The sequence below is a fragment of the Cylas formicarius genome, unplaced genomic scaffold (genome assembly GCF_029955315.1).
Source record: "Cylas formicarius isolate icCylForm1 unplaced genomic scaffold, icCylForm1.1 PGA_scaffold_273__1_contigs__length_124999, whole genome shotgun sequence".
Taxonomy (NCBI): domain Eukaryota; kingdom Metazoa; phylum Arthropoda; class Insecta; order Coleoptera; family Brentidae; genus Cylas; species Cylas formicarius.
Window position 1 is genome coordinate 20,299 of NW_026844305.1, and position 27,773 is coordinate 48,071.

The 27,773-nt window shown below is 36.6% G+C and overlaps 1 protein-coding gene across 1 annotated transcript in view; it reads left to right on the top strand.

Annotated features, from left to right (window-relative positions):
* Positions 1-27,773, top strand: part of LOC132697643 (neurogenic locus Notch protein-like) — a gene marked incomplete at its 5' end in the record, with an annotated part of 94,658 nt that overhangs the window by 20,294 nt on the left and 46,591 nt on the right. Inside the window, 2 exons of the mRNA XM_060663186.1 lie at positions 21,463-21,743; positions 24,060-24,255. Coding sequence (XP_060519169.1) covers positions 21,463-21,743; positions 24,060-24,255 — 477 coding nt within the window. The remainder of the gene's footprint in view (positions 1-21,462; positions 21,744-24,059; positions 24,256-27,773) is intronic.

Here is a 27,773-nt window from a genome sequence, read left to right on the forward strand (position 1 = left end):
TAGGTGTACCCCAAAAAAAGAAAATTTCATTTTCTTATTAAGTATATATACCAATATTTAATTTCTATTTAATTTTAGAATAAACGCAACTTTGAAAATAATTTAAAGAGCGGGTAGGGCGGGGGTCGGCTAATTTTTCCCATTGACGACGCACTTGTCGCGACCTAAACATGTGCGAATAGAGGGGGGGGGGGGCGTCGGTTACGTAGGGGTCCGCTTTGTTGCGACTTTTTTTTATCAGATCCGATCCCGGATAGTAACAATGGCGTTTATTTTTCGTCTTTTGTGCCGTGTTTGGCTGCGCTTTGAATTATCTCCTATTGTTCTCTTTTTTCGTAGCGGAGGACACTGGCAGACATGTGGTCGGCAATACACGATACTGTTTTCCGGAACACTTGTTCCAAACATGACCGGGTTTTGTTTTCTTTTCGTTAATCCGCTACCGATGACGTCATGTCCGTATGAAATTAGATAAACCGTCCGCTGACGAAAAACCTAACGCTAAGCTGTTAACTGAGGTTAACACGATCGCGGAACACAGAAGTCAGAAAAACGGAAACGACAAGTAAACTTACAAATGCCGCGTCAAAATGTCAAAAGTTCCAACGCGTTCGACCTTCGCGATCTCAAAACGAACGTTGAAATTTCTCGCAAAGCGAAACGAAAACCATTTTGTTGACCTTGTACTGATTAATAAGATATTTTAAAATCGATTTTAAAATCTTGAATAATGTTTATCAAATAAATTTACTCCTTAAGAGAAAATCTGCTGCTCTTGAGTTATGTTAAGTGAACATTAATGAGTGAGATTAATTATAATTATAACTGTCCGATATCAAGCACTGTAGCAATTTTTTACTGATGCGAGTAATAGGTAACGACTTTTACACTACGTCGGTTGTTATTAAAGAAGAAATATCGCCATTATGGTGTTTGAATACCAAATGATTAGAACAGTTGGAATAATTTTGGCTAGTGAACGGGTAAATGGTCAAGCAGGCAAGTCAAACTGCTGTTTCTTTCCTTTTCAAAGCCAGTCCGTTATGTATCGCTACTCGTACACCCCTTCGCATTCCCGACAGTTTCGAACATGCCGGAGCCTCGCAAACAAACGAACATCAGTCGGCCACGTTGATCGTAGAAAAACATCTGCTATCTGGATCTGGTATTCTCAATTAAACAAAGGCTCCATTCTTAATTGGTTAGGCGCGTTGCATAGAGATTTACCCGCCGCTGTTCCATTGTTTCAGAACCGCGATATTATTTCATTCGCATGGCATTTTAATTGCCAGACTTATCCGTCTATACCGGGCGGCCCAACATTTAAAATTGCGGTTTTACTTTATACAGCTAGTGGAATCTAAAAATGAATCGACATATATACAGGGGCTGCTGTTTAATTTAATTAAGTTGAATACTCACATTTTAACATGTGTATTTTAAGTATTTTACGTCGGTAAATATAAAGTACCGTTTTCTTGTCAATTTTCAATCATGATTTAAATCACTTTACTAGACCACTTTTTTATCACGCCGTTGGCATTCCACTTTACATCGAGTTAGGTGATCTACTATGGGCCACCCAGTATATATCGTCACGTGCGTGTTGTCCGGTCGCATAGTCATAGTTTTTTTTTGCAACCAAAATGGGATCCGGCTACGAATCATCTACATACCAGACCGTTGTTGTCTTTTCTTTTGTGCCTGCGAATTCCTCGGAACTCATTCATATTCTCGATCCGCGCATTAACATAAACCCGAAATGATGGCCGATATATAGATTTTTTCGGAGTAAATATTTCGATAAGTCCGGCACTGCTGGTAAAAATACACACGCATTGGTTAATTACCGTCGGTCGTGAGTGTCCTATAAAATAATGTCTTGCCTAATTCGTGGGCAAATTTACATTTTATTCAAACGGGGATTCATAAACAAACGGCCGCGCGGGTCCGAGATGTCAAAACCTCCCGCTGGTAACCATTTATTCTGCCTCCGGCCGGTGCCGTTCGAAAATCTTGGCCCTAACTCGCGGAACAATAGAACAGTTAAAAAAAAATAACGACCAGACTCGCGTCCGAGTATACTAAAAAGTTGTTTTTTTCGTCCGCCTCGAAGGACCACTTTATGGTTTTAACCGATTTTCAGACAACTTTCCAGCAGTCTTTGGGGATATAACGCCACCGAAATTTTCTCTTCTTATGGTCACAACAACAAAACATCATTCGGCCAGCATATACATATAAAAAGTTATAACGCAAAATTTACGAAGTATGACTTTATCCTCCAGATGTAAACACTTTCAGTTCAATTATTTTGTACATTCGGGATTATTTTCATCCGGCTCGAAGGACCATTGTAATGGAATATTGTTGTAAAAAACTTTTAGCTCTTTTAAAAGGTAAAATGACACATTTATTTCTTCTTGGAAATTCAAAAGTTGCTGGCACGCAATTTTGTTCATAGCAAATACAATTTTTTGCGTGATACGTTTCTATAGTAGAGTACGGGCGTTGTGAAAATGTCGACGACTGTGTCTTTGCAGGGCGTTTCAAGATTCAATATTCTGTTGTCGAGATAGATAAGTCAAAGTTTGTAGAAAATATTTTTTTTTTTAACTAACAAATTCTTACAAAAAAAAATATATGTTAATATGACGATCCATATTACACAAGACGAAGACTATGGACAAGACAAGAAATATACATTATTAAATAAAGAGTAGTCCAATTGATGTACAGTTAAAAAAATAATTTAATTTCGCTAAAGGGTTAAAATGCCTGATATATGCAAAGCTCAAAAGAAGGCACTGTTAATTAGATATTTATCTTATTTTTAACATACTTCATAGTCGCCATTTCAGTCCGAAACATCACCGGCCTCATTGCGACATATTTCACTTGGTAATAATTTTCATCCGCTTCGAAGGACCACTGAATGACTCCGCGACGGTCCTTCGAGCCAAATTAAAATCCACTTGGGTAGGAGCTTTATTGTTTTTGACATTTTGTATCATCGTGGGAAGCGGTGACCATTCGGGCGACGAAAAAAGTTGAAAACCGCTCGCGACAGAAAAGTAAACACGCGATGCGAGGATAATGAAGCCAAAACAAGCGAAAGATACTTCCGCTCCGAGCATGATAATTGTGATGATAATGAATCGGTTTGTTTGCGTAAATATTATTTGCGGTACGCGATTGGGATGTTTTTAGCCGCAAACAAACAACGATTCGGATAACGAAATTTTATCTGTGGCATTCTTAAAGGGACGTTGATTATACGGTGACCAGGAGCTCCGAATTATATATACACGTTGGTAACGGATTTTGAGTTTTAACTTATATGTTTTATATTTTCACATTTAATGGAAAGTAGCGGTGAGAAAAAAAAAACAATAAATTAAGGTCACTCGTAATGTCACGACTTTAGGCATGGAGTTGGGACTCTCAGAGAGACTACCTCAAAAAAGCTGGAAGCCTTTCAAATCTGGGTGTACATTCGCGTGTTGTGGATAAGTTGAAGAAAAATGAAGAAATCATTGTTGACATCAAGATTAAGACACTCTCATACTTCGGCCGGGTTATGAGACATCCTGAAACGTACACCATCCAACATTTGATCATTCAGGGCAAGCTTGAGGGAAGACGAGGCCCAGGAAGAAGAAGAATATCTTGGCTGAAAAACCTACAACAGTGTTTCGGACAATCAACTAATAGGCTCTTTAAGACAGCGCTAAATAAAGTCTGTAAAAAACGGATATGGCACATCAAGAGAGATTTGTTTTAAATGTACCATTATTGACGAATTTTATTTCTTTTGTTCAGGTAACTGGATCTAAACGGAAAAGGCAACGACGTGATAGAAAAGTGAGGCAAAATTTACAAAAGACGGCTAGTAATGTGGTTATTGTCGTTGTTTGATTAATTTATTTGGTGAATTTATTGATATTCTTAAGCACGAATATATTTGGAATTGCGAAATATTTAAGTCCTACTTAATAACTTAATTCTCATACTCGTGGACTCATCTTTCTAAGGTCAGTATACAGGGTGAAAAAAAACTGGTAGAAACCACAGCGAAACGAGTCGTCCTGTGTATATGAAAATATAGTAAATGAAAAGTGCAAATTAACCCAAAGTATTTAACTTTTTGTTCGGTCCCTTCTAGGTGGTGGTGCCTTCATTCATTTCTATAATTTTTTTCTCTCTTTAATTTCGTTAATAAAACATTTGTTTATCAAGGCACCGACAAATATGTCAAAATGTTTTTTTTTTAATTTTGCTAGAAAACTTACCTTACCAAGACGATGGAAGTCTAAATTTCAATTTGTTAAATGTGCAACTAGCCTAGAAGTAGGAACGTAAATTGTCGTCGGTTTTTTGTTGTGAAAGAAAACGCTTGGGACAGGAAATGTTTTACAAAAATGACAGAGTAGAGAAAAATGGAACAATGTGGTTGCTAGTTTTCCATACAAGCGGCATCACTACGCAACTGAAAATATTTTGATTGACGGGGAGGTGTCCAAAACTTGCGTGAATAAATTTTCAGAAAATTTTCACTTTAGACGGTTTTCCCAAAACGTCTAATGTTCCATCAACCGCAAGACAACCTATATAGGTTACTGCCACCATATGCAATTCAGCATTTTAAAAAATCAAATAATAATAATAGTCGTTATTGAGAATTAAGATACATGATAAACTAAATTCAAAAAGCGCCAAGTCTAGTTGACTAAGTTAATTAACAACTAATCTATATATTATATACCCTTATGACAATACAATTTGTAACCAAAAATTTAAATTACAAGTAATACAATCAGCCCTTTGTCTAAGTTTTTGCCGCATTACATTTAAACCCCAGATCTGTGTTGAGGCACAGTTAACGTATTCTCCCAAATATTTACGTTACAGCGAAAAGTTACCCACATAAATAAATTTTCTATTCTGCAACAGTTTTTTTTTGTATTTTTTGGAGGCGTCAACGATCAAGGAGTGTTAAACCTGGGTAAAACAATGCGAGGTAATATGACAATGAAGATATAATATAAGACTCATATAGTTTTTTCCTAACTTTAAAGTTCAATATTTGCATATAGAGTCTTAAGTAAAAAGTAAGTCCATTTCAAATAAGCTCACTAAATCTTATGATATATCCTCCGTTATTCCTAAATTTTTGGCCTTGGTAGCAAACGACTAGGGTTACCAATTTATCTCAGGAAGTGCACTGCAGAGTCGCGAGCATTTAACCTTAAACCGTGCCTGTCAGTATAAGAAAAAACCTGCAGCAGATCGAAATTAATATCTTCATATATTTTCAAAACTGCGGCGCGGTACCCAAATCAAACGTATACAGTAAAAATAATAGCGGCCCCAAGATTGATCCTTGAGGCACTCCTGATGCCACTTCAGCGGTCGTCCTAACAACTTGTCTTCTATTTTGCAAGTAGTTGCAAAAGAAGGCCAGTGGACCGTCAGATGGTCCAAAGTATTGCTATTCAACGCATATGATCCACACAATCAAAAGCTCGAGAAAAGTCGAGTAGAATTTGTATGAAAAATTCGATCTGTCACATTTAACACTAGGATGTCATTATTTCTAACAAGTTGATAGAGATGTAAGTAGACGACACTCCCCAGAGCCTTGCTCAACACAGGTAGTATTTACAGTAACAGCACGCGGGCTAGAAAATATGTTTTTCCGAAGCCGTGGCTAGTAACAACACTCGCGCTAACAGCAGTTACCGGTAATAACACGCGGGCTAGAAAATGTTACTAACATGTTGGCTATCGTAATAGCACTCATGCACGAGCGATAATCAAAACAGCACTTTTTCTATGGATAAGTATAGATCAACAAAACTAAAACACATACCAATACACATAGAAGCAGTGTTATATTTGAAAAACAGAACAGTAGAAAGAATACATTCTTATCAAGGTAACAATGTAACAAAATTACATTTTTGTTACTTAACGTAAAAAAAAACAAATGAAGTATATTTTAAACATTATTGCGACCTATGTCTGTCTTATAAAAAAAAGGTGTTAATTACTTCTTAAATATTTATTTCCTCCAAAACCCTTATTTTCTCTAACACATTTGGCAAGCGAATGCGGATTTTTTGTTTTGCTATTTGAAAGCCTTTTAGCACTTCTCCCTGCTGTTTGAGCTCTTCTTCCACACAACAATGACTTTCTTCTTGAAATGGTAGTTGGCTGCACGGGTAATTTTTTGCCATGACGCGAATTAGTTTGTCTCCTTACGCTACGAACACCACTATATTTGAAACTTGTTTTTATTAACCAGCAATACAGTTAAACCCAACAGGGCAAGAACATTTTCCGATAAGCATATCCTCTAAGTGAGTAATTGTATTATTACTGCTGCTACGGACGGTATATTCAAATTTATTTATTTCATGAATCTCGTTGTCATTTACATTTTTACTAGATGTAACGTACCGATTTAAAATGGTTTTTGTGATTCGTTTCATAATTAAGTCCAATAGACGTTGCTTGTAATAGCTCTCAAAATTTTTTAAAATAATATCAATCAATTGGGTTAAGTTGAAAGCCTTTGTTCTATCTAGAGCTATATCTTTTAATAAACGAAAAGTAACTTCAGTATAGTTATTAGTTCCCCGTAACAGCAGATTGTTCCTTTAAACCATACACCACATTTCCTTTCTTTTTCTTCTCAACGTACTTTACAAGCAATGGATACTTGCAACGATCTTTAAAAATATTTACGGCATCTTCAAGCGATTCGTCGTCATTTGCCAATAAAATATTGCGAAATAATTTGTTGATCTTCTTTTATAATACCATTCCTTCCAGTTTGGATCCACTTCCGCGCAGCCTTAAGAACATGGAAAGTACATAATAAAAAATGGGAATTAGGCCAATGTTTGCGCAAAACATTAATTTCGGTTAAGTCATCATCTGTTAAAATAGAGTTAGGTGAAACTTTGACAGGAATGATTTCTATGAGCTTGCAAAGCGCAGAATCAAACAGTTCGGATTTTAGACTGGTTGATGTTATGGAGCCTATGGGTAATCCTCCTACTGGAGTTTGGATAATGAAAAAATACATCTTATGATTCTGGACATCGCCGTTTCCAGAAGAGTATTATTTCATTCACAGTAGGTAGTTTTAAAGCTCTTTGCATTAAGGGAGTTTTTCCCCCATCCATATTTATATTTTTACACAATAGTAGGTATATAAAACTCACAAATAAACACCACAAAAGACACTTAACCAAAGAAAGAAGGAAGTTTCTAGCCCTCGTGCTGTTACTGTAAATGCAATCGGCCTTAGATGATTAAGCGATTCAGGAGAACTTACTTTAGGAATGGGACACACAACTGCCGTCTTCCATATTATGTTATATGGTTAAGTAGTATGGGTAAACTCAGTTTTAAAATTAAAAGTGAAATTCCATCAATTATATATTTTATACACAAAATTGTAACCGTCAAAGTAGCTGAATTATATCGCAACCACTGAGAAGAATAGGAAACTGAAATGATTTCACGAAGTATCTGTTACCCTCAAAAACAAAGACGGGTAGCAAAATTGAGAAATAACAAAATAATATCCCCATTACAATCACCTGCCTTTAGCATTCCATATTAGCTGCATAACTGGAACTATCATAGGGTTTATTCTAGTTCCCTGTTACGAAAAAAAGTCGGTCCCATGGGCAATCTCGCGTGACGATCTCGCCGTGTGCCGCCGCGACTTTTATTTCTCTCTGTTCCGTAAAAAAATATGCCCAGATCGAAATTTCAGATTGGCCGAGAGACGTGGTCTTTTACATTTCTCCTCCGCTAAGTGCTCCGGGTCGATTTCTCAGAACTTTAAATTGTAACCCGGACCGCAGCGCTTTGATAACAATAAAGAGTTTTTTTTTTTACTCGACGTTAATCTACCGATCACGACGACGACGTTCGTGGCGGTGCCATTTCCCTCCGGAGGAAACCTCAAAACGGTCTCTGGACTGTCTCTCTCTCTCTCGCGTTTGTCGGTGACGGAGCAATTTGCTAATACCGCTCCGAGTATTCGGCTCACCCCGAAAAAACCTACGGCCGGAATACCTACCGGTCTTCGGACGCGCAGGAATGACGGGACGACGAGATCGATACCAGTTTTTTTTTTTCGCGGATCTACGTCCTTGGCGGTCGGTGCGAGACGGCTTTAGAGCACCAAATCGATGATGACGTCGTTTCCCAATCGTCGACCTTCGTTACGTACGTCTGGATACTCATTTCATGTAGTATAGGTATGCATACTGTACTTTCGAGTATACCGATATAAAAAGGTGGACCAGAATTATAGTGTTCTTACAACCGACCCCGTGATTCACTTTGCCTACTGTTTATTATTCCAAAACCGGAGCCCCTTATAGAAACCCCTGCCGCCCTACATAGAACTGGAATGGTCTTGGTTACGCAGTCATTGTAGATTTTGTGAGGCCAATTTGATTTAGAGTGAGATAAGTGGTAATTGTTTTTAGCCATTTTCGTTAATACGCTGAGTATGCTTTTTATACTATAAATTGAAGTGCATACTGCATACTCGCAGTGAGATTAAAATCGAATATGCAGTGCAATTCTGATCCGCGAGTATGGTGTTTGAACAGTACCGATGCATAGCACTTCTAAAGTCTCTTCGAACCTTTGTTCGTCGAACAAGAACAAAGGCACGTGTTTGTCGCCATTTTAAGCTTTGCCCGTCCATATGCGTTCTAAAAAGTAAACGTGGTGATAACAATGACGTCGGCAGCGGCGGCACATGAATGAAACATGCGCGATTTGTCAACAGCACGTCCGCTTTCGTTACCCAGAAAAGCTCCAATTACTATGTGCATTTTGCTAACGGAAAAGTCGTATCCGATTAGCACAACATTATCTAAGGCGTCACCTTGAGCGAATCTATGAATGGTTTCATTCATAAATTATACGCGACAGATCGCAACTTGCATTTTGATAAGGCCGCGACGACGGCGACGCCTAGATTTTCCGTTACGGCGATGCGGGCGTAGAAAAAGGTACGATTTTCCGAAACGTTCATCAACCTCGACCGTTGTCGGGTCGATCAAACCTTCGCCGTTTGTTTCGAACAATTTTCTCCAGTATAAATTGATGCCTGCTGCTCCCGTCTCAGTCCACCTGACATATCGCGACGTTCACTAAATACAATTATTACATATACAATTAAAGTTTTCGTCGTTACGGCAGTTTCGCAACCGCGTGCACGTCTGCATCTTTAATTATTTAATTGCGCGTGCGCGGACACGATTTGAGAAGACAGTTTGACATGCGCGACTATGCAGACCATTGCCGTCGTATGCTCCCGCCTCTGAGACCGGGTATGCATATTTATTATGCAGTATTTGAAAGTTTTACGACTCCGTACTCCCAAAAATTATTTTTGTATGTCAATTCACCAGTCACTTGACTGAAATTATTTTAAAAAGGAAATGCAGTTTATATTTGGTTATATTGTGCATTACGTGGCCATCGCGATGGAGTGGATTTTTTTAGTCAGATTGCTAAATATCGTATTCGGGTATTTCTTGAAGATCTTAATAGACATCACAATAATTTATTATAAAATTCGCTAATTTTCAAGACTGCCAAATGATTTTAAAAGTGATGCACCCACCACTTTCAAGGGGATCGTGTGACCACCAAGAAGGGCACAATTGATTGACATTTTTTCCGATATTGAAACGTATTCGTCATCTTGTAGAGTACATTCGCGTATGCTGCTAAACGTTTATGAATAATTAGCAGTTACGACAAAGCGTACAACGACGCGAAAGGCAATAAAGTTGGAGTCTGGAGAATAAGTGCGAGTATACAGGCTTCATTGGTCAATACAGTGGTTATTAAATAGGCCGAGCGATATTGATAACTGCGAGTATCCATCATGAACTTATTTAAGGATTATGCAGTTGCATAACTGTGACTATGTAGAATCGGTAGATAAACAATAATTAGATGTACGAGTATGCAGTAACAACAACGTGCCTGGGGATGATTATGAGTATACATAATCGCTTGCCTTATTGTGGAATACAGTGGTTCTCAAATGGACCAGGCGCCATTGATACGTACGAGTATGCAGCATGAATAGCAGATGAATTTGATTATACAGCGCTTATTTGACTATTGCCATCTTATACACTACATCTTTAAGGATCAAGTATAACTGCGACTATGCAGATTTATGATGTATCGGTGGGAATGCAGTGTCTATCAAAAATATTTAGTTGTACGGGTGTGCAGTAACTAGAAAGTGGTAAACATGCGTGCACGTTTATTCGAAAGGACAAGAAATTCGAGTATGCAGTATGAATATGGCGTCGCACGCTTCTTTGGTGAATACGACTGCGACTATGCAGGATATAGTGTCTATCAAAAATATTTAGCTGTATGAGTATGTAATGCAAGTATACAATGTGAGTGCACAATCAAAGGAAATGGAGTTTGAGTATGCAGTACGATCGCGAGTATACAGAAACGGACGATATTGATAAATAAGAGTATGCAACGTGAATAGCAGATAAATTCTGCTATTATCTAAATAAATTTAGCAGTAAGGGTATGCAGTAATTAGAAAGGGGTAAACATGCGTGCATGCTGAAAAAAAATTCGAGTATGCAGTATAATTACCAGTGTATGCTTCTTTGGTGAATACGGTGGTTATTAATTAAATGAATAGCTAATAAATAAGAGCAGTACGATCATTTCCATCGTATACACTTGCCTCTTCAAGGTTGTATGCAGTTATATGACTGCGACTATGCAGAATTACCATGTATCTGCATATGACTATAAAATGACAAATACGAAGGTGCGTGTGTTCTGTTCAGGCATAGGCGCCTTAGTGGTCGTTTTTTGCTGATATAAGGATTCCACAAACTCCCCGATTTTAATCGCAGATTTGCATGCCGCGATGCCAATACGGTCCCTTTTATTACCGCAGATCGGCGCAAATGGCTAATTAATGGCATTCCGGAGAGGTTGCGGTTTTTGCGGGATCGTCCGGTTTAAACCCGTCCCAAAGAGACCCGCAGACAGTCGAAACTTACACGAGGCGGCGCCACTCTCGCGTCGAAACGTAAACAATCGCCCGACGTCCATTGCGATTTGTTAAACTACCTGCCCGTCCGTCTATCAATCAAAAGGCAACGAAAGTAACCGATTAAGAAGCGAGCAAATCGCTAGGTTCAGTTTTATACACACGTCGATCGCTCGCGCCTCTTATCGGCTGGATAACCGGAGATCGGCTACACCGGCCTTAACGAGACGTTCACCTTCGCACCGAAATGCGATTCTAATGTAGAAAACATTAATCTTATCGTCGCTCATCAGCCTCACAAACGTATCTCTCCGATCTAACGACTATTATTGCCCCATTAAGTCAGCCGAATGGGAGAGTGTCTAATTAGAGATGCGTGCGAAGCTATTCTTTTTGGCGAATTTAAGCGAGATCGGTTTAGAACGAAAACGTGCCATAAAAAACTTACATTAAATGCCAAACTAAAAATATATATAAATTGCTAGAAATTATTTTCAAATTTTTGAAACATGGTGCGTTGTTAACTTCTATCTTGAATTGTAAACTTCGGTTCCACCAAAATTTTCCTGTATCAACCACATTTGAAGTGAGCAATGTTTTAAAGATGAGACAAATCCAAAGTTTTGGAAAGATAATAACTTAGGAGTTATTAAAAAAATGCATTGAGTGAGGCGATCAACAATCCGAAACCCTTTCTTCCTGGTCTGAGATAACAGCATAAAAAATATTAAAAAAAAAAGTCGTTAAAAATGGCATTTCAACATCTTAGCCTAAAATATGTTTAGAAGAATTTAAAACAAAAAAAGTTAACAATTAATTTGCATATTTTGCTGCACAAAATGTATGTTTTTCTTTCGTAGAAGCCCTGTAATTTGGGAATCGAACCAATTTAGGAGGTATCACGGAAAACCTGGTCCGCCCATATATTTGCAAAAGGGAAATCGAAAAATTTGCACCACGGGTTGACATTTCAATTGGCAAATCATTCGGCGCCAAAGTAAAAACCACAGATAAACCGATTTGCCTGCCCGACACTCTGGTTAATGGACTTCTTGGGTAATTAGAAACCACTTTGTTCGTTCGACGGTAATCGGAGGGTTCAGAGAGTCAATTAGGGACCACAAAAGCTCGCCGATATTGTCCAGTCACGGCGTTGCTGACCGACTGTGTCCACCAAATAAAAAAGAATCACACTTTATACGGGACGATTTGATTATGTAGCTTAAAACATCCTGCGGTACACATTTTTTACGTTTCAACTTTGGTGTTTTAATTTATTTTTTCTTCCATATTTTGTACTAACTGATATATTAATATCGATACTAAGCTATCGTAATATTAAACGAAAAAGTGTATGTATTAAACATCGCATTAGTTGATAAACAACTTTACGTTATTTAATTCGAGTCAACAACAACTGAAGCGAGAGGAATCCAGCAGTTTTGTAAATATTGTTGCATTATTGTTTATCGATTAAAACATTGTTTAATGAATAATCATTACAAATGTTATTTATAAGCATAAACAAATTTATGATAATTAAAAAAATTAAATTATTTAATTTGTACATTTTTCCAACTTTGTTTTATTTTATTATTTGGTATTAAGTTTTTCTGTGCTTTAAAATATTTTCTTCTAATTATTATATTAACATCAAGATGATGCACCTAGTACAAATTGCATATGATACACAAAGTTATGCAAATTTAGTTATTATTGCCTTTGGTCTTGTTTAGTGTGTTTTCTAAATTAATTTTTAGTGCTTGTTTAATAATATTAGTAATAATCTCAAGTATAACCTAGTTTAATATCAATATATGCAATATAATATCAAGTTTAAATTAAAATAATTGAATGGTAATGTTTTAAATTCTTATAATAACTTAATACTGGGCTATCAGCACTATGTTTAATTTTTAAAATATATGGAGTACTTTTAAATTATGTATACAACTTCTATTGAAATTAGCCAACTTTATTCAATATAATATTCGGTTTAAGTTATCCTTTTACCAAGTTTAAAACTAGCTTAATAACTACAGTGATGTTTGAAAGCTGTTTACTTATTTGTATTTTTGGTGGCAATTTTTTCAAAAAACGCCTTATTTTTGTTCAATCGCGTCATTTTTTTTATAGCGTTCCATAACTTAAAAGTGTTATTTTATTAACCTATTACGTGATTATGTTTGTTCCATGTTTTAGAAATATCGTTTTTTCTTATAATATTTGCGTGTTACAAAGAAATACATAGAATTTTTGAAATCGGCCTACCAAAATTACGTAAAACCAGTTTAGAAAAAAACATCTTTCAATAACTTTAATTTTGTAGACCTGTGTAATCATTAATAAATAATTTTCTGTTCTATGATAACAAGCTTAGTAATTTACTAACTTATCGTTGATCCGTCAGGCCATTAAATTAATAAAAAAAAAGTATTAACCAAGGCAAGGAGCCTACGCCAGGGCATAAAAATGAAAACGGGAAACAAAGAAAAACAAACTCTGCTGCGGACGTTACGCGTAGAGCGAGCAAGTAGTCTCGTCGTAATTTAATGCCACGTTCTTTTTTCCCTTATAGATCGATAGATAACTAATGGAAAGTCCTTAGCGTATCGATGGCGGGCAAAAACAATTTGTTTCTCAATAGTACACGCGGCCGTACTAAAACCGGCGAGATTAATGGGATAATTATGCGCGCGCCGTAGCTATGTGATTCGTTTAGATTTCCCAAAACGGACGATTGACCAATTACGGATTCAACGCGATAGAAAACGTGAAAAAGCCGCGGAATATTAAACCACCTCCTCTATACGTGACGTTCAGAAAAAGAAATGTTAACTGTATGCGGTTCAAAACAGAATACGAAAAGTGTTACGATCCGAGTGAACCAGCAAAGCGTTCACAAAATTTTCTAACGAGGTACCGGTACAAAAAAAGTACCTAGAATGAAATTAATAATACAATGTGTCAAACATACAATTTTCATTTAGCGTGTCTTCTATGGTAACAATTTTATCGTATTAATAATCAAAATGTGGACATCTAGCTGGACAGACACTGTTGTCAAGCTCAAAAATTCGAGTTTGTCCTTCATGGTTGGTGTAAGGCCCCATCGGCTGAGGGTAAAAGTGGTATCTAGTTATATAATTTTTTTAGAATGTTGATTGATGATTAGGTTGGACGTCATTAGCAAATGCAAATCACAATATAATTTGCGCTTCTACCTTCGTATTTTTGTAAAAATTTCTCCATTATAGACGCTCAAAAACAATCGAATTAATGGACAATGGGATGGGAGGCTCTAACGTCTGAAACGTTTTCTGTCAAGTTATTTTTCAATTTTAACAAGTAATACTTATTGATGCAAAAAATGTTGAACTCCCTACTCAAAAATAATAGTATATATATATTTGTCGATTTTTCCCATAGGTTTGCATTTTAAGCGCCTTACGAATAAAACACAACACACAAAAATATGAACGTCATCAATTCATTAATATAATGCGAACCTTTTTGTTAAATCGGCTTTTTAAAATCCTTGTTAATGGTCAATTAACGTTATTATGTTATATTTAATTTTGTACATCGAAAATCGGAAAAACGACAACCGCTGGCGTTGCTCTTTTTTGAACTGCAACCCCATCTTTGTCAAGAAAGCGATTACACAATGGCCGAGGGAGACGCTGCGGGATCATTATTGTCCCGCGCGCAGAAAACAAAAGACGATCGCGCCGGCTCGAGCTTCCCACCGCTATTGAATGACGTCCCCCGCCCGTCCGCGTTGTCCGCGTGTGACACTTGCGCTTTTGTCGTCGGTTGTCGAATAAGAGGGCCGCGAAAACGGACCAATCGGGGTGAGATTCGAGCACAAAGGGGCTACGAACGATTAAATACCACGTTTTCGCGTGAAACCTGAACCCGTTTTCGTATACCATTAGACATTTTGAGGTTAAAATTTGAGAGCGCACAAACACGGCATAAAGGATTTAGCAATAAAACGCCTATACTAAATTAAAACTAAAACCCAGATAGCTACTAGACATATAGAGGCGCTGCCTATGCTGACAATACACAAGCTCGGTATTGCCAATTATGTTCGGATTTCAGAGATTGACGTACTTTACGGCAATGCGGCAACTCACTGAGTTGCCGCATGCGCAAAAGATCCATCCCTTCTCTACGAAACTATCATAGCTATCTGCGGCGCATCAATTATTACCGTCACGTAGAGTCACTATATTATCTTGTAGCCATATGTAAAAAACTAATACTAGAATTGCAATATAAAAAAAATAAGTTGATTTTCCCTGGTTATTTATGTCATTGATTATTATTATCAAGGACAAAAAAATTAAAACTCCGTATAAACCGCATAAACGCTTTAAACCCGATCAAAACAAAATGGGTCCTTTCGCTCAAATGATGTGCTTCAAAATCAATTGAAATGTGCTCCATTGAAATTGAAGTTGCTATTAACAAAAATTTCATAGTGCGTATCTCAAATATTAGGTGACATATTGAATTACCTTTTTCAAAGATATATAACAGTATGCATTTTTCGTCAGAAATAAGCAAATAAATGACAATTTTCGAAAATCGATTGAATAATATTTAACAACAAATACAAATGTCAAATATGCTCAGCGATTTTTTGGTTAGTCTTGGTAGTTTTGGTTGGTTATCTGGTCCGACGAATGCTTTTTCTCAAGTGAGGGCGTTTTTGCGCTATGCGTAACTTACTGCTATTACAAAACTTCAAAAGGTGTCTTTTCACGTCCTTAAAAGTAGGGAGAAAAAAGTGCATACTATTATATATTTTTGAAAAGGTAAAAAAGCAAATTTTATAGTCTATAAATATTCAGGGCGTTCAAAAAAGGTGCACTTTTCAAATTTTCGATTTGAAGGATTATTTCGATATTTGTTTTTTTACCTTACCCACTAGCCAGGCCTAGGGGTCAAACAAATATTAAAGTTTAAAATTCTGTTAAATTTAGCACACTTATTACTAATGTTCTTTTGCATTTTTAGACCATATTTGACGTAAAACCTTTAACGCCAAAGAGCTTTAGCTGCCGACGACCTTAATCAAATGTCTTTTTTTGTTTAATGTTTTTTACAATTTAAAAAAAAAAGCTTCAAAACTACAACAAAAATGAAACGTTTTGCGGAAAAGAACCATTTTACATTTCCACGCAATCAGTGCTTAATAACGCATGAGTTTTTTTGAAAAAAATATGAGTAGAAGTGAGTGAGTGTTAAGTTTGCGTAAAAAACCTCTAGCTTCAAACTTCAAACGGGCAACAAGTCGTTTGGCCTTACCGCGCGCGGTATAGAAATCGTCCTGACATTTTCAGATTCGAGATCGAGATCATATCGTGCGGTAAAAAATAACGTCCTATATATACACCGCCCACTCACTTTTGCGAGTTGTTAGGGGAGGCCGTTTCTCACGATTTCGACTACGGCCGTCCCCAGATACACTTCGCATATATATGTGTGCAATAAATATCGCCTATTATGAACCGACGAAACAATTGCTCGCGGAGAACCTGTTCCCTACCCCCGCCACCCCGCCATAAATAAATTATTCGCATCACAATGGCGTCAGTCGAAAAAAAAATCGGGCCATATTGAAAAGTGCACATGATACCCCGGCCGTTGTAAAAACAACCCTTTGACGAGCCGGCAGTGGGTGTCACGCATCTGTGAACATTTAATAGTTATTGTTTGCGAGTCTTTTGTCGCGGACGGGACGGACATGTGCAGTCGCGCACGCGTGTTAATCCCGCGGGAGTATTTTCCCGACGAAGCTACAGGCAGTGGCCTCTATATATCGCACATCCCAAAGAAAACTGTATTAAGTGCCTAAATAACAATTTTATAGAAGAAGCATTTAAAGAATTGATACAATACATTTTGTACTCAGAGTTTATTATATTTATGATATTTGTTATATTGCTTTATTTTTGTTAACTATAATAAGTATTTACAAAATATAAAATATTTCGGTCAACCCCAAAAAACTTTGATTTTGTTGACTTAATACAGTTTTTTCCAAAAAATATAATCTATTTTTTTCCGAATTGTCGATGAAAGGCGAATTAAAACAAACAAATGACTCAAAAAGGCATTTATTTCTAAGCATTATTAGCATTTAGGTTAACACAATTTAAAAATTTAATTTAAAAGTCATAAAAAACATTTTCAAAAAACCATTAAAGCAGAGGCTCGTAAAAATGGAATTTTAAATCCTTTTGACTTTGAAACTCAATCATCATAAATCGAACTTTATTTTTATCACATGTATTCGGCTTTTAAGTTAAGCTGAGTTCATACACTCAAAGTAAACTAAAAATGAAATTCAAAAACAAAAGTCAAATTATTGAAATGTTACATCGTCCTAAAACATTGACATTTCAGTTTATATATACAAATACAAATAAATAAAATAAATAAAAGTTAAACGTGCTATATAAGTTCCCATGAGGACAACTATTTTTAGTTTTTATGTTTTAATGAGTTTTAATGAGTGGTACATCTGTGTTTGAACTACCTGCGTTTTGAATCTCGTCAGCTATGTCGATGTTATTCTGAGTATAATTCTCAATTTATAATCGAAATTTCTATATATCTATATCTATTTAGAAACCAATTCAAAGGCGACTAGTACGTTTTATAAACTTCTTTAAACACTAATTTGCTAAACCCTAGTGCCTAAATAAACTAGTGACTAAAGTGTCGTTTATAAAAAATACCGAAAGAGGTAATTTTTTAAGATCACATGACTAATGGGGTCACTGTTATAAGTCAAATCATCAGAACCAGAATGGGAGAATCTCTCAGATATTATTCTTTGAAAGTGCTAGTTATTAGCCACACCTGGCCTTATGTGACTATCATATCTTCGATCAACTTCAAAAGGCACGGGTGAGATACTTCATAGAATCAGAATTTGTAGTTTATAGAGTCTGCGCAATAGCATTACGTGGGAAACAAAACCCAAGCAATATTGAAGCGATATTATTTTATTACTTAAGCGACAGTTCTCCCTTCTCTGTTTTCATAAATTATGTAAAAACAGGCGCCGACAAAGCAGCGTGTGAGTTTTCAACGCTCGCGGTAGCTACTGTGCTATAAAAAAATCAATTAAAACGGATTTTATTTAATTATGAATTTCCCCAGTCGGTATTACCATTTTTGCCGTGTACTTTTACTTGCTTACAATCGACCAGACCAGCGACGCCGTGGGATTTTTTCCCTGACCATTTGGCAACGATGTAGAGCAGCTATAATTGATACAGATTGGGTCGCAGTTGTCGACGCAACAATGAAATGAATTAAAGAAGGCTAAAAAAGGGGAACTATTAGAATATTATTATTAAATGGCGTAAAGCAAACTATAATGGTCTGCAGTACAGAAAAAGTAGAAATAAAATAATAAAAATGTTTTGGACTTGTTATTTATATTATTTATTTATTTATTTATCATCAGACTGAGTATTTTCGTTAATGTATGTACTAGGCATCATTAAAACATTAAAATTAAATAATACAGCATAATAATAAATAGTAATCTGTTGTCAAAACATTTTTTTATTTATTCTTCCGAAAAATAAATAATTGCACAAGACGAATTCGTAGCGTTTGCTTTTACTCTACTATACCAACATAAAAAAATCGACTGGTTCTGCTTTCTCCCGGGCGCCATGACATGAAACCCAGGCATCGCAAGCCTCCGGTCCATATTATAAATCAATTTCTAATAATAATTATATTTCTGTCATGTCGCTCTGTTCTCGACCGTGCTCGCGGCCAAGATTTATCGTACGCCTTCGATTTGACGAACGGTATTAATGATGCCTGAAATAACAGACCGTATTAAAATATACGGGGGACTGGAGGAGCGGAGTGTCCCACCCACGCGCGACCCGGGTCAATATCTACCGCGTGACGCTAGAAAACCTTCAAAAAAAAATTACCCAACCCCAACCTGTAGACACCTGATTTTTGAGATTTTGGACATTTTGTTTTATTGTTTTTTAAAAATTTTCCTATTGTGTTGTGTAGAGTTTACTGTTGTCTGGATTTGTTTTTTATTTATAATTTTATCTATAATGGACGGATTGTAGCCGTTGTTCAGTGCAATTTGTTTAATGATATTAAGTTCTTTGTTGTAGTGGCGTATTAAGAAGTCTGTGTATAAAAGAGTTAAATGCAGCCATTTTGTGTGTATAAGGGTGATTTGAGCTGTTATATATGACTGTGTCCGTGTGTGAAGGTTTATGATATATTGAAAAATCTAATTTGTTTTGCGTTTTCGTAATAGTTAAGTCTAAAAAATTAATGGAGTTATCCTGTTCAATCTCGATAGTGAATTTTATACGATTATGTAATGAGTTAATGTAATTTAAAAAAGAATTCAATTGTCTGGCCGTTCCAACAAAGCAAGCGAAGACATCATCCACGTATCTATACCACCATAGAAAACTTTTACTTAAAGCATGTTCTAGAATGATATTTTCTAAATTATCCGTAAAAATCTCGGCTAACAAAGGACTAAGTGGATTTCCCATAATCAAACCTTCTTTAGAGATGTAAATCTGTTCATTAAATTGAAATTTTGGTCTAAAGATACTATTAAGCAATCTAATAAATCTTTTTTCACCAATGGGTTAACCTGTTTCCGAGTTAGGATGAAATAAGTTTTTTACATCAAAAGACAATAGTGTTGCGTTAGAAGGGATTTTGATATCTTTAATTTTGTTGATTAATTCAAAAGAATTTTTTATTGCAAATTTTGGTTTAAATCAGTGTGGAACGTAATATTTACTAATTTTGTTGAGAGTTTTGGTGAAACAAGATTTATTAGATTGCTTAATAGTATCTTTAGACCAAAATTATTTTCAATTTAATGGACAGATTTACATCTCTAAAGATGGTTTGATTATGCGTAGCTTTGCATTATGAAATTCGACGGGCCTCACGAATTCCATAAAAATTGTCTTCGCTTCATTAGCCATGCATATTTTCGTAGAAGATGGACGACCAGATGCGGTCATCTGCAACCGGCAGTGTCGTCTTTCAGGTCTACCGGGGGGGTAACTCGATATCCTCATCCTCACTCGGATTTCAAAAACGATCCGCGTTGCCAGCTCGACCTCTATTGTGCGCAGAATCGGCAGTAATTGAAAACGGCATCCACTAATAATTACGTCGCGAGACCACTAGGATCCTCGGACGAAATAATTAACCACTTTACTGACCACATGTTCCCTTCGCTAAACGCAGGAAACGATTTTAATTTATATACAGGGCGTTCCGCAGCAGCATATTTCCTTCATAAACGGGTTTGATTGGAAAGTACGAAAAGAGGCTGAAGTATTTAAAAAGAATTAAAAATCGCGTTTGCAAGAGTCTACAAAAAAGACCATTTTTCAAAAACCGTTTACAAGGCCAAAAAAATTCGGCTCCGTATTTTATTCTTGACAATTTTTTGAAAAAAAAAACTGGAATGTGGGCCCCCAAATTATTGAAAAGTGGCTATATCTAAAAGATCGAGTTTCGCGAATCAGTTGTACAGGGTGTTCAAGGTATTAAGTGCTATATTCAAAAATTAACAGGTGTCTTAAGTTTGCAGCTATCGACTTCAGATTTGGCAGAAGGGTAGAAGTCCACACCCGCATTTCATATGTTGAAAAGGAACTTACTCAAATCACGCAAAGCATTTTTTTAAATTTTTTTAATTTTTTTTTTTTGGTATATTTAGCCTTCCAGAAAAAAATTATTTTCTCGAAAACTATTGACCCGATCGGCAAAAATTGTAAACTAGGAAATGCAGGATATCCGGGACCATAACTTTCATTTCAGGTATTTTTTCCATTATATATATGGTTTTTTAATTATAGACAAAAATCTAAAAGACTTTTATATACGCTGTTCGAAATATTTGAAAAAATCCAAATGAAAATCACCATTTCTCGCCCTCATCTAGACGCGATGATGTCATTTACTATTGCTACGTACTGCGTGGTTCAGAAAACAAGTATTTTCTTGAAAACCACTGACTCTCTTGTAAAGCTATAACCTCCAGTTCGAACATTGTTTGAATTATATACAGGGTGTGTCGTTCATGGGCGAAAAAATCAAAAACATCCCAAAAATTTCCGTTTTTATGGGTAAATTATTGGGGATAAATGCTAAAGATGCGATAATTTGATTTGAACAATATCGTAAACCGTATCGAGTGGGAGTTACAGGTTTCGTCAATTATACAGAGCGCGCGAGATATTTGAAAAAATATCATTCGACAAGGCTATTATTTTATATTCAACAACAAGCAATTTTTCGAAAGCAATATTGTTTCATTTTTGCAGTTGCACGTCGAAGTACGTCGGAGAATACTGCCAGCACCTTAACCCGTGCCACACGGGGAAGGGGCCGGGACCGCGGTGCCAGAACGGGGGCTCGTGCCAGGTCCGGATCGGCTCCGGGGGCGTTCCCAGTTTCGAGTGCCTTTGTCCGTTGGGGTTTAGCGCGTCGCTATGCGAGATACCGATAGCCAACTCGTGCGATCGCCGCCCCTGCCTCAACGGCGGTACTTGTACCCTGAGGTCGCTCGACTCGTACCAGTGCTCGTGCGCGCCAGGATATACGGGTGAGTAGTACTGGAAAATAGACTTACACATATATTGAATTTACTAAACGGAATTCCCTACATTTTTAGGTATACTTAAATAACTGCGAAGAATGTTTGGGTATTACGTTTTAGTTTACAAGAATTGCAGGAAATATAAGAAAGTAATTAAGCTACAACTTGAATTTTTAACGAAACAAGCACAAGACAAATCCCTAGACCATTTTTTCACTTAGATGTTTCATGTGCGATATCAAAGTTATTTCAATGGAGGTTAAACCTAAAATACATGTAGAAATTGCGCCGTATCTACAGTGCTTGAAGAACAAAAACGCCAACTGCAATTATTCACTGCTTTTCCAGGCCTTAACCCCTTTTCTGCCTGAAAATTTAATATTATTTAGAAATATATTGAGAAAATGCTGCTGTAATAATACCGCATCCAAACATCTGTCAGCGGCCATGTTGTTTGCAAGGTCTTATGGGTCCTACGTCAGAATTTGTCATTAGAGCTGTCATTGGTTAGAAACGAAATTTTAAATCTCACGCATGCACGCGTTGAATGGACCTTTACATAGTTGCTTCATGCGTTCCTGTACTGTTAGCATAGTCTAGTAGCTATGTGGTTACAGCTTTGCAAATAGCAAGGCGAGGCGCTTGAACTGAAGTCCCCGCTTTTTATATTTTAATTCTGTCATTTTACATCTCCCCATACACAATAAAATACCGGTTACCTACCGGGGAGCGGTTAATGGTGATTTGCGAGCGTAAACTCTTCTTTTGTCACCGGGCCTCTAAACCTTACAACGTTGCCGCATTAGCATAAAATTCGCCTGCCGCAGTTAAGGTTAGGGTCGTAATTTGCGGGATTAAAGTTTTTAAAAAGGTTCTCGGCGGTCTTTATTGAAATCTGAACCGTTTCGAGAACTATTAAGTGGGTATCCCAAACGAAGAAACTTATATAGTTTGTCTGTTATCTGCGCTATGCAGTTTGATACTTTGGTGGTCAAGATTGTTTACACTTTTCGTGTTGTTGAAAATACCAACTTATATTAAATTAAATGTCTTTAGTTAGTTTAAAGGCTTGTTAAAGAAACTTCCACAGGGCACTGTCATACTTTTCACAAAACTTTTGGGTTGGAGCCTAAAATCTAATCCCGTAATCGTTATCCTAAAAGCAGGTAAAGTAAATGCTACGGTGGTCATGAACACAAATGTATATCCGGAAAAGATTCAAGATTCTTTCAGATGGATCATATCGTCAATATAAATATATAAATATTAATAATATAAAAATAAATAGGTTCGTACTTAATTCTTTTCACCTCATAGAACAATTAAAAAGCATCACATTAGATACACAAGATATTCTGGTTAGTTTCGACGTAGAATAACTCTTTACTAAAGTTCCTATTCCTGAAACTCCCAACATCGTTTCAGATATATTAAAATCCGAGAATCTGGAACCTAACTTTCTCACCTTAATCGAACATCGACTGGACCATATTTTTCTTATAACGGTTAAATTTTTGAACAAACGGGTTCTCGACTATCACCAGTTAACGTTGGGTAATTGTGTTTATAGAAAATCATCCGGTCCAAAAATCGTCAGTTATCAACTCTCTTGTTTACATACTCATAAAACTATCTCACTCCGAGTCACTGAACACAGAATTAAAACACCTTACCTCTGCTCTTCTCTCTAATAATTGCCACATTAAAGATATTAAGCGTTCCATCAGCACCACAACGTTCCAATGGCAATGAGGTCGAAAGCAATCCTATACTTGCTACTGTTTTCCTTCCTTACATTCAAAACATCGCTGACCACATATCAAAAGTTCTAAAGAAATATAACGTCAAAACCACTTTTGATGCCAGGAGTTTATACCATTGCACCGGACAAACGTTAGCAAGTTCGACTCAACAAAACCCGACATAGGAGGAATACAGAAGTATTGTAAAAAGGATTTAGTCACTTGATTATCAATAAAATGAAATTGAAATTCATGAAATATATAAGCATAGTAATGAATACTGTTTTATACAATTTTGACAATATTTTGAAACTTCATTTTGCTTTAGGTGGTCTGCGAAACTTCACATAATATTGAAGAACCATAAAATAAAGATTAGCAACAATACTATTTACAAATCTTCTAAATTCCTCCTGCGTTGGTAATTGATCTTGCTGACGTTTCTGCAATCATCCTATTCGCTTCTTCAGAACTTAACTCAAATCATCAGGGTGATTGGCAAAACGTCAGCAAGTTGGATTTTTCAATAACCGACGCTTGAGTAATCCAGAAGATTCGTCATTGAAATGTCGTTTTCCAGGTAAACACTGCGAGAAGCAGGACCACTGCGCCTCTCAGCCGTGCAGGAACGGCGCGGTGTGCGTATCGGTCGGCGACTCGTACCAGTGCACTTGCGCGCCTGGTTTCGCTGGAGCCGCTTGCAAGGAGGACAAGGACGAGTGCAAGCAGAAACCCTGCAAGCACGGCAAGTGCCACAACACCCACGGGAGCTACACGTAAGTGCTTTGTAGAGAGAACCGCGGTTGGTATTCCTCGTGTTTGGTTTACCAATTAGTGGGTATGTACCGGTAAAACTGGTCGGCTACGTTTGCTTACGGAATTACGTGGTGATCGCTGCCCGTAAGTCTTGAACCATTAAAGAAAGAAAATGCGGGGTCAAATAATTTGTGTTAAGCACCTAATAATACCTACACCGATAGCTCAACCTCAAAAATTAAACCAGGAGTAAAAAAAAAGCTATTCCATATTATTATAACCGAATCATAATTAATTTATTGAAAATGTTATTTTTTGGATAATTTTATTTATTTAGCCTAAAGCCGGAGTTTTCGAAAATCTTACAAATACCAATAACACATTTTTCACTCTATAGGAAAATGGTTACTATTGAGCAAGTTTTTTTTTATTAAATACTTTTTAATAAATAAATAAAACATTATAAATATTGGATAGTGAGGCACGACATCCAAAAGTTTCGTCAAATTTTGGTTACATTAAGTTAGTCAAAAATAAATCGACTTGATGGTTAAATTCCACAAAAAATAATAAAAAGCTTAAATGCCTTGCTCCACCCTTCCTTTATTTTGAACGAGCTAACGTTTCAATAAATTTATAATAAAATTAAATAACAATACATTTTTTTAAATTTTATTATAGTAAAACTAAATAACAATATAAAATTTCCTTTTTAAAGGTCTCTCTGTAAAACGTTCTTTGTTAAGGCTTCCTCTATACAACCTCCCTCTAAAAGTCCCTTTAAAATTTTCTGCCTAAAAGCGTTCAAAGGCCCTTTTAAACGCTCGCTCTTAAAAACATCCCTCTCTAAAATCTCCTTGCCTCCCTAAAAGCTTCCACTTGTCTTGTCTTTTATCTAAAACTCTCTCTAAAGCCTCCTTTTGAAAGGTCTCTCCTTAAAAGTTTTCTCTAAAAACTTCTTCTGCCAAAACGCTCTAAAATCTCTAGAGTTCTATTTCTAAAATTCTCTTCAAGAGCTCCGGCACCTCCCTCCAAAAGCTTTCGTGTGGTTCCCTCTCTATATGAAATCTCTATTGAAATGCTATGTCTAAGAGCCCTATTTCTAAAATTCGCTTCAAGACCTCCCTCACCTCCCTCCAGAAGCTTCAGTTCACATTGTACCCGCGTGCATTATTTTTGCAAGCAAAAGTGCAAAGGCTATACGCGCGGGCGGTATTCACGCGACGGGGTGCGACAAGGCTCTCACTCGGGGCCCCGTTATCCGCGACGTTGCAGTTTGCTTGTACGGCCTCCAGCAAGGACGTAGTAGCATTTTTTTCCTTCAACCGGATCCAACGTGACAGAGAGAAGAGAGGAAAAAATCCAATTAAAGTTACGCGTAGCGGCGACGGCGTAATTAAATGTTTTTTTTTTCACGAGTCGCCGCTATAACGACTTTCAATAATCGCGATGGAAAATGGTTTGTTTGCCTATCGGAACGTTAAACGTCGAAAGACCCGGTATGTTCGTAGTCGTTAATTTTTCCAAATGGCGCCATTATTGCGAGCGACGATAAAGCTCGGGCGTTAAAATTCATCAAACAAATGAAGAGTTGATGTCCTAACGGAAGCCCGTAAAATCTGTAAATAGGGGAGTAAAAAAGCCCGTCAATTTCGCTTCCTTCTTGAGAAAAAATTATCGACTTAAAACCAGACGAAACCTGACTGCCTGTGTGCCATTATACGATCTGGTAACCCATAGGAGATACGAAAAAAAAAAAATAATTTTGTTGATACAAGGTGTCCCTAAATTGTCCCCCCTGACATCAACTTTGTTGTTTTAAATGAACACCCTGTATATATCGTCATTTTTGAAATCCTTGGTTAAAATAAAGGTTACTTTCTTAAGGAATTCCTATTCCAATTTTTTTTTATTTGATATATTTTGATTGCCCCATATAAAATTGTGTTGCGACGCTACTGATACAGGTATTGCACCGAAAATTTACTTACTAAGAAGATCATACACTAGTAGTTTGATGGATGCGACTCAGCTTATACAGGATGTCCCAAATAGGTGGTGCACCTTTGGGGTATTCAATTAACGTTTTTATTTTAAAGCTGTTGTTGGTAATATTAGGTATTTTTTAAACAGGAAATACACGATCCTACTTCTTTTAAACATATAATACTCCAGATGTACGAATAAAACCTATACGGGTGTCATCTTTAACCTCGAATATCTCAAAATGGAAGTAAAATTTAAATATAACATAAATTTCAAACTTACCTACTTTTTGTCCTAGAATTGATATCTGAATAAAAATATAAGGGGTTTCGTTTGAAAATCTTGAGATTTTGTTTATTAAATTCGCCAAAACGGCAGCGCCTATTGGGGACACCCTGTATAAGCTGAGGCAAATCTGTCATACTGATTGAGTAGTGCATCATCTCCTTAGTCTGTGGTTAAATTTTCGTTGCAATACGTGTATCAGTAGCGTCGCAACACAATTTAATGTGGCGCAATCAAAATATGAAAAAAAACAAATAACGTCTATTTCGGCCTAAACTATGCAAAATTCGAATAGGAATTTCTTAAGAAAGCGAATTTTATTTTAACCAGGGATTCCAAAAGTGTCGATATATACGGGGTGTTTCATTTAAAACAACAAAGTTGATGTCAGGGGGGACAATTTTGGGTATCAACAAAACTATAATATTTTAAATCATCAGGAGAATCTAGAAAACTTAGAAAACAATATCGGAGGGGAGATATCAACAAAATTAAAAAAATTAAATCTTCAGGAGAGTCGAAGGAACTTTCGCACGATTTTTTTTTGTATCTCCTATGGGTTTCCAGATCGTTAACAAATGTTCTGGGAAAACGAGTTAAGTTGCGTGGAGACGGCCGTTTAGAAAGAAAATGGTGCGAAGTTGCAGGTAAGTGGGTAAAATTTATAGGCATGCGCGGAAGGCCATTTTAATCTCTTCAAAAATATTATAGCCGCCGAAAGCGGATCAATTTTTACTATATTAGGACCACTATATTTTCTAACAGTTATGTGCCGATCAAATATCAGTTCATCAATCCAATCAATTCAATCTGCTCGCATAAAAATTTCTGCAGAGCAGCTGATAGCAAATGTTTTCTATACAGACGACTTGAATAAGTACACTTTATTACCTTCAGTTTAACACATAAATCCATAAAATAAGTAGAAAAAGCTGCACTAAACTTACGGCCAATGTCATAAATGTACATGAACTAAATACCTTAAAAATCGTATTCACTTACACCCACACTGCCGTACGTGGAGATACGGTCAGTTATTAACAACATATATTTTTTGAATCTACTAGAAGTAAACAGTCCTAAACGTTTCATTTAAGGATTCAATATTAATCACGATCTTTTAGACCAGAATAGCCTCTTGTTTAATGCGCTAACCATAAAAAAAATATATACGCGTTTTATCAGAAATCTATTTGGCACATATCATTCAGCGTTAAATCGGGTTTCTAATTATTTTCTTTCCTCTTACTATTTCTGGTTCCAGATT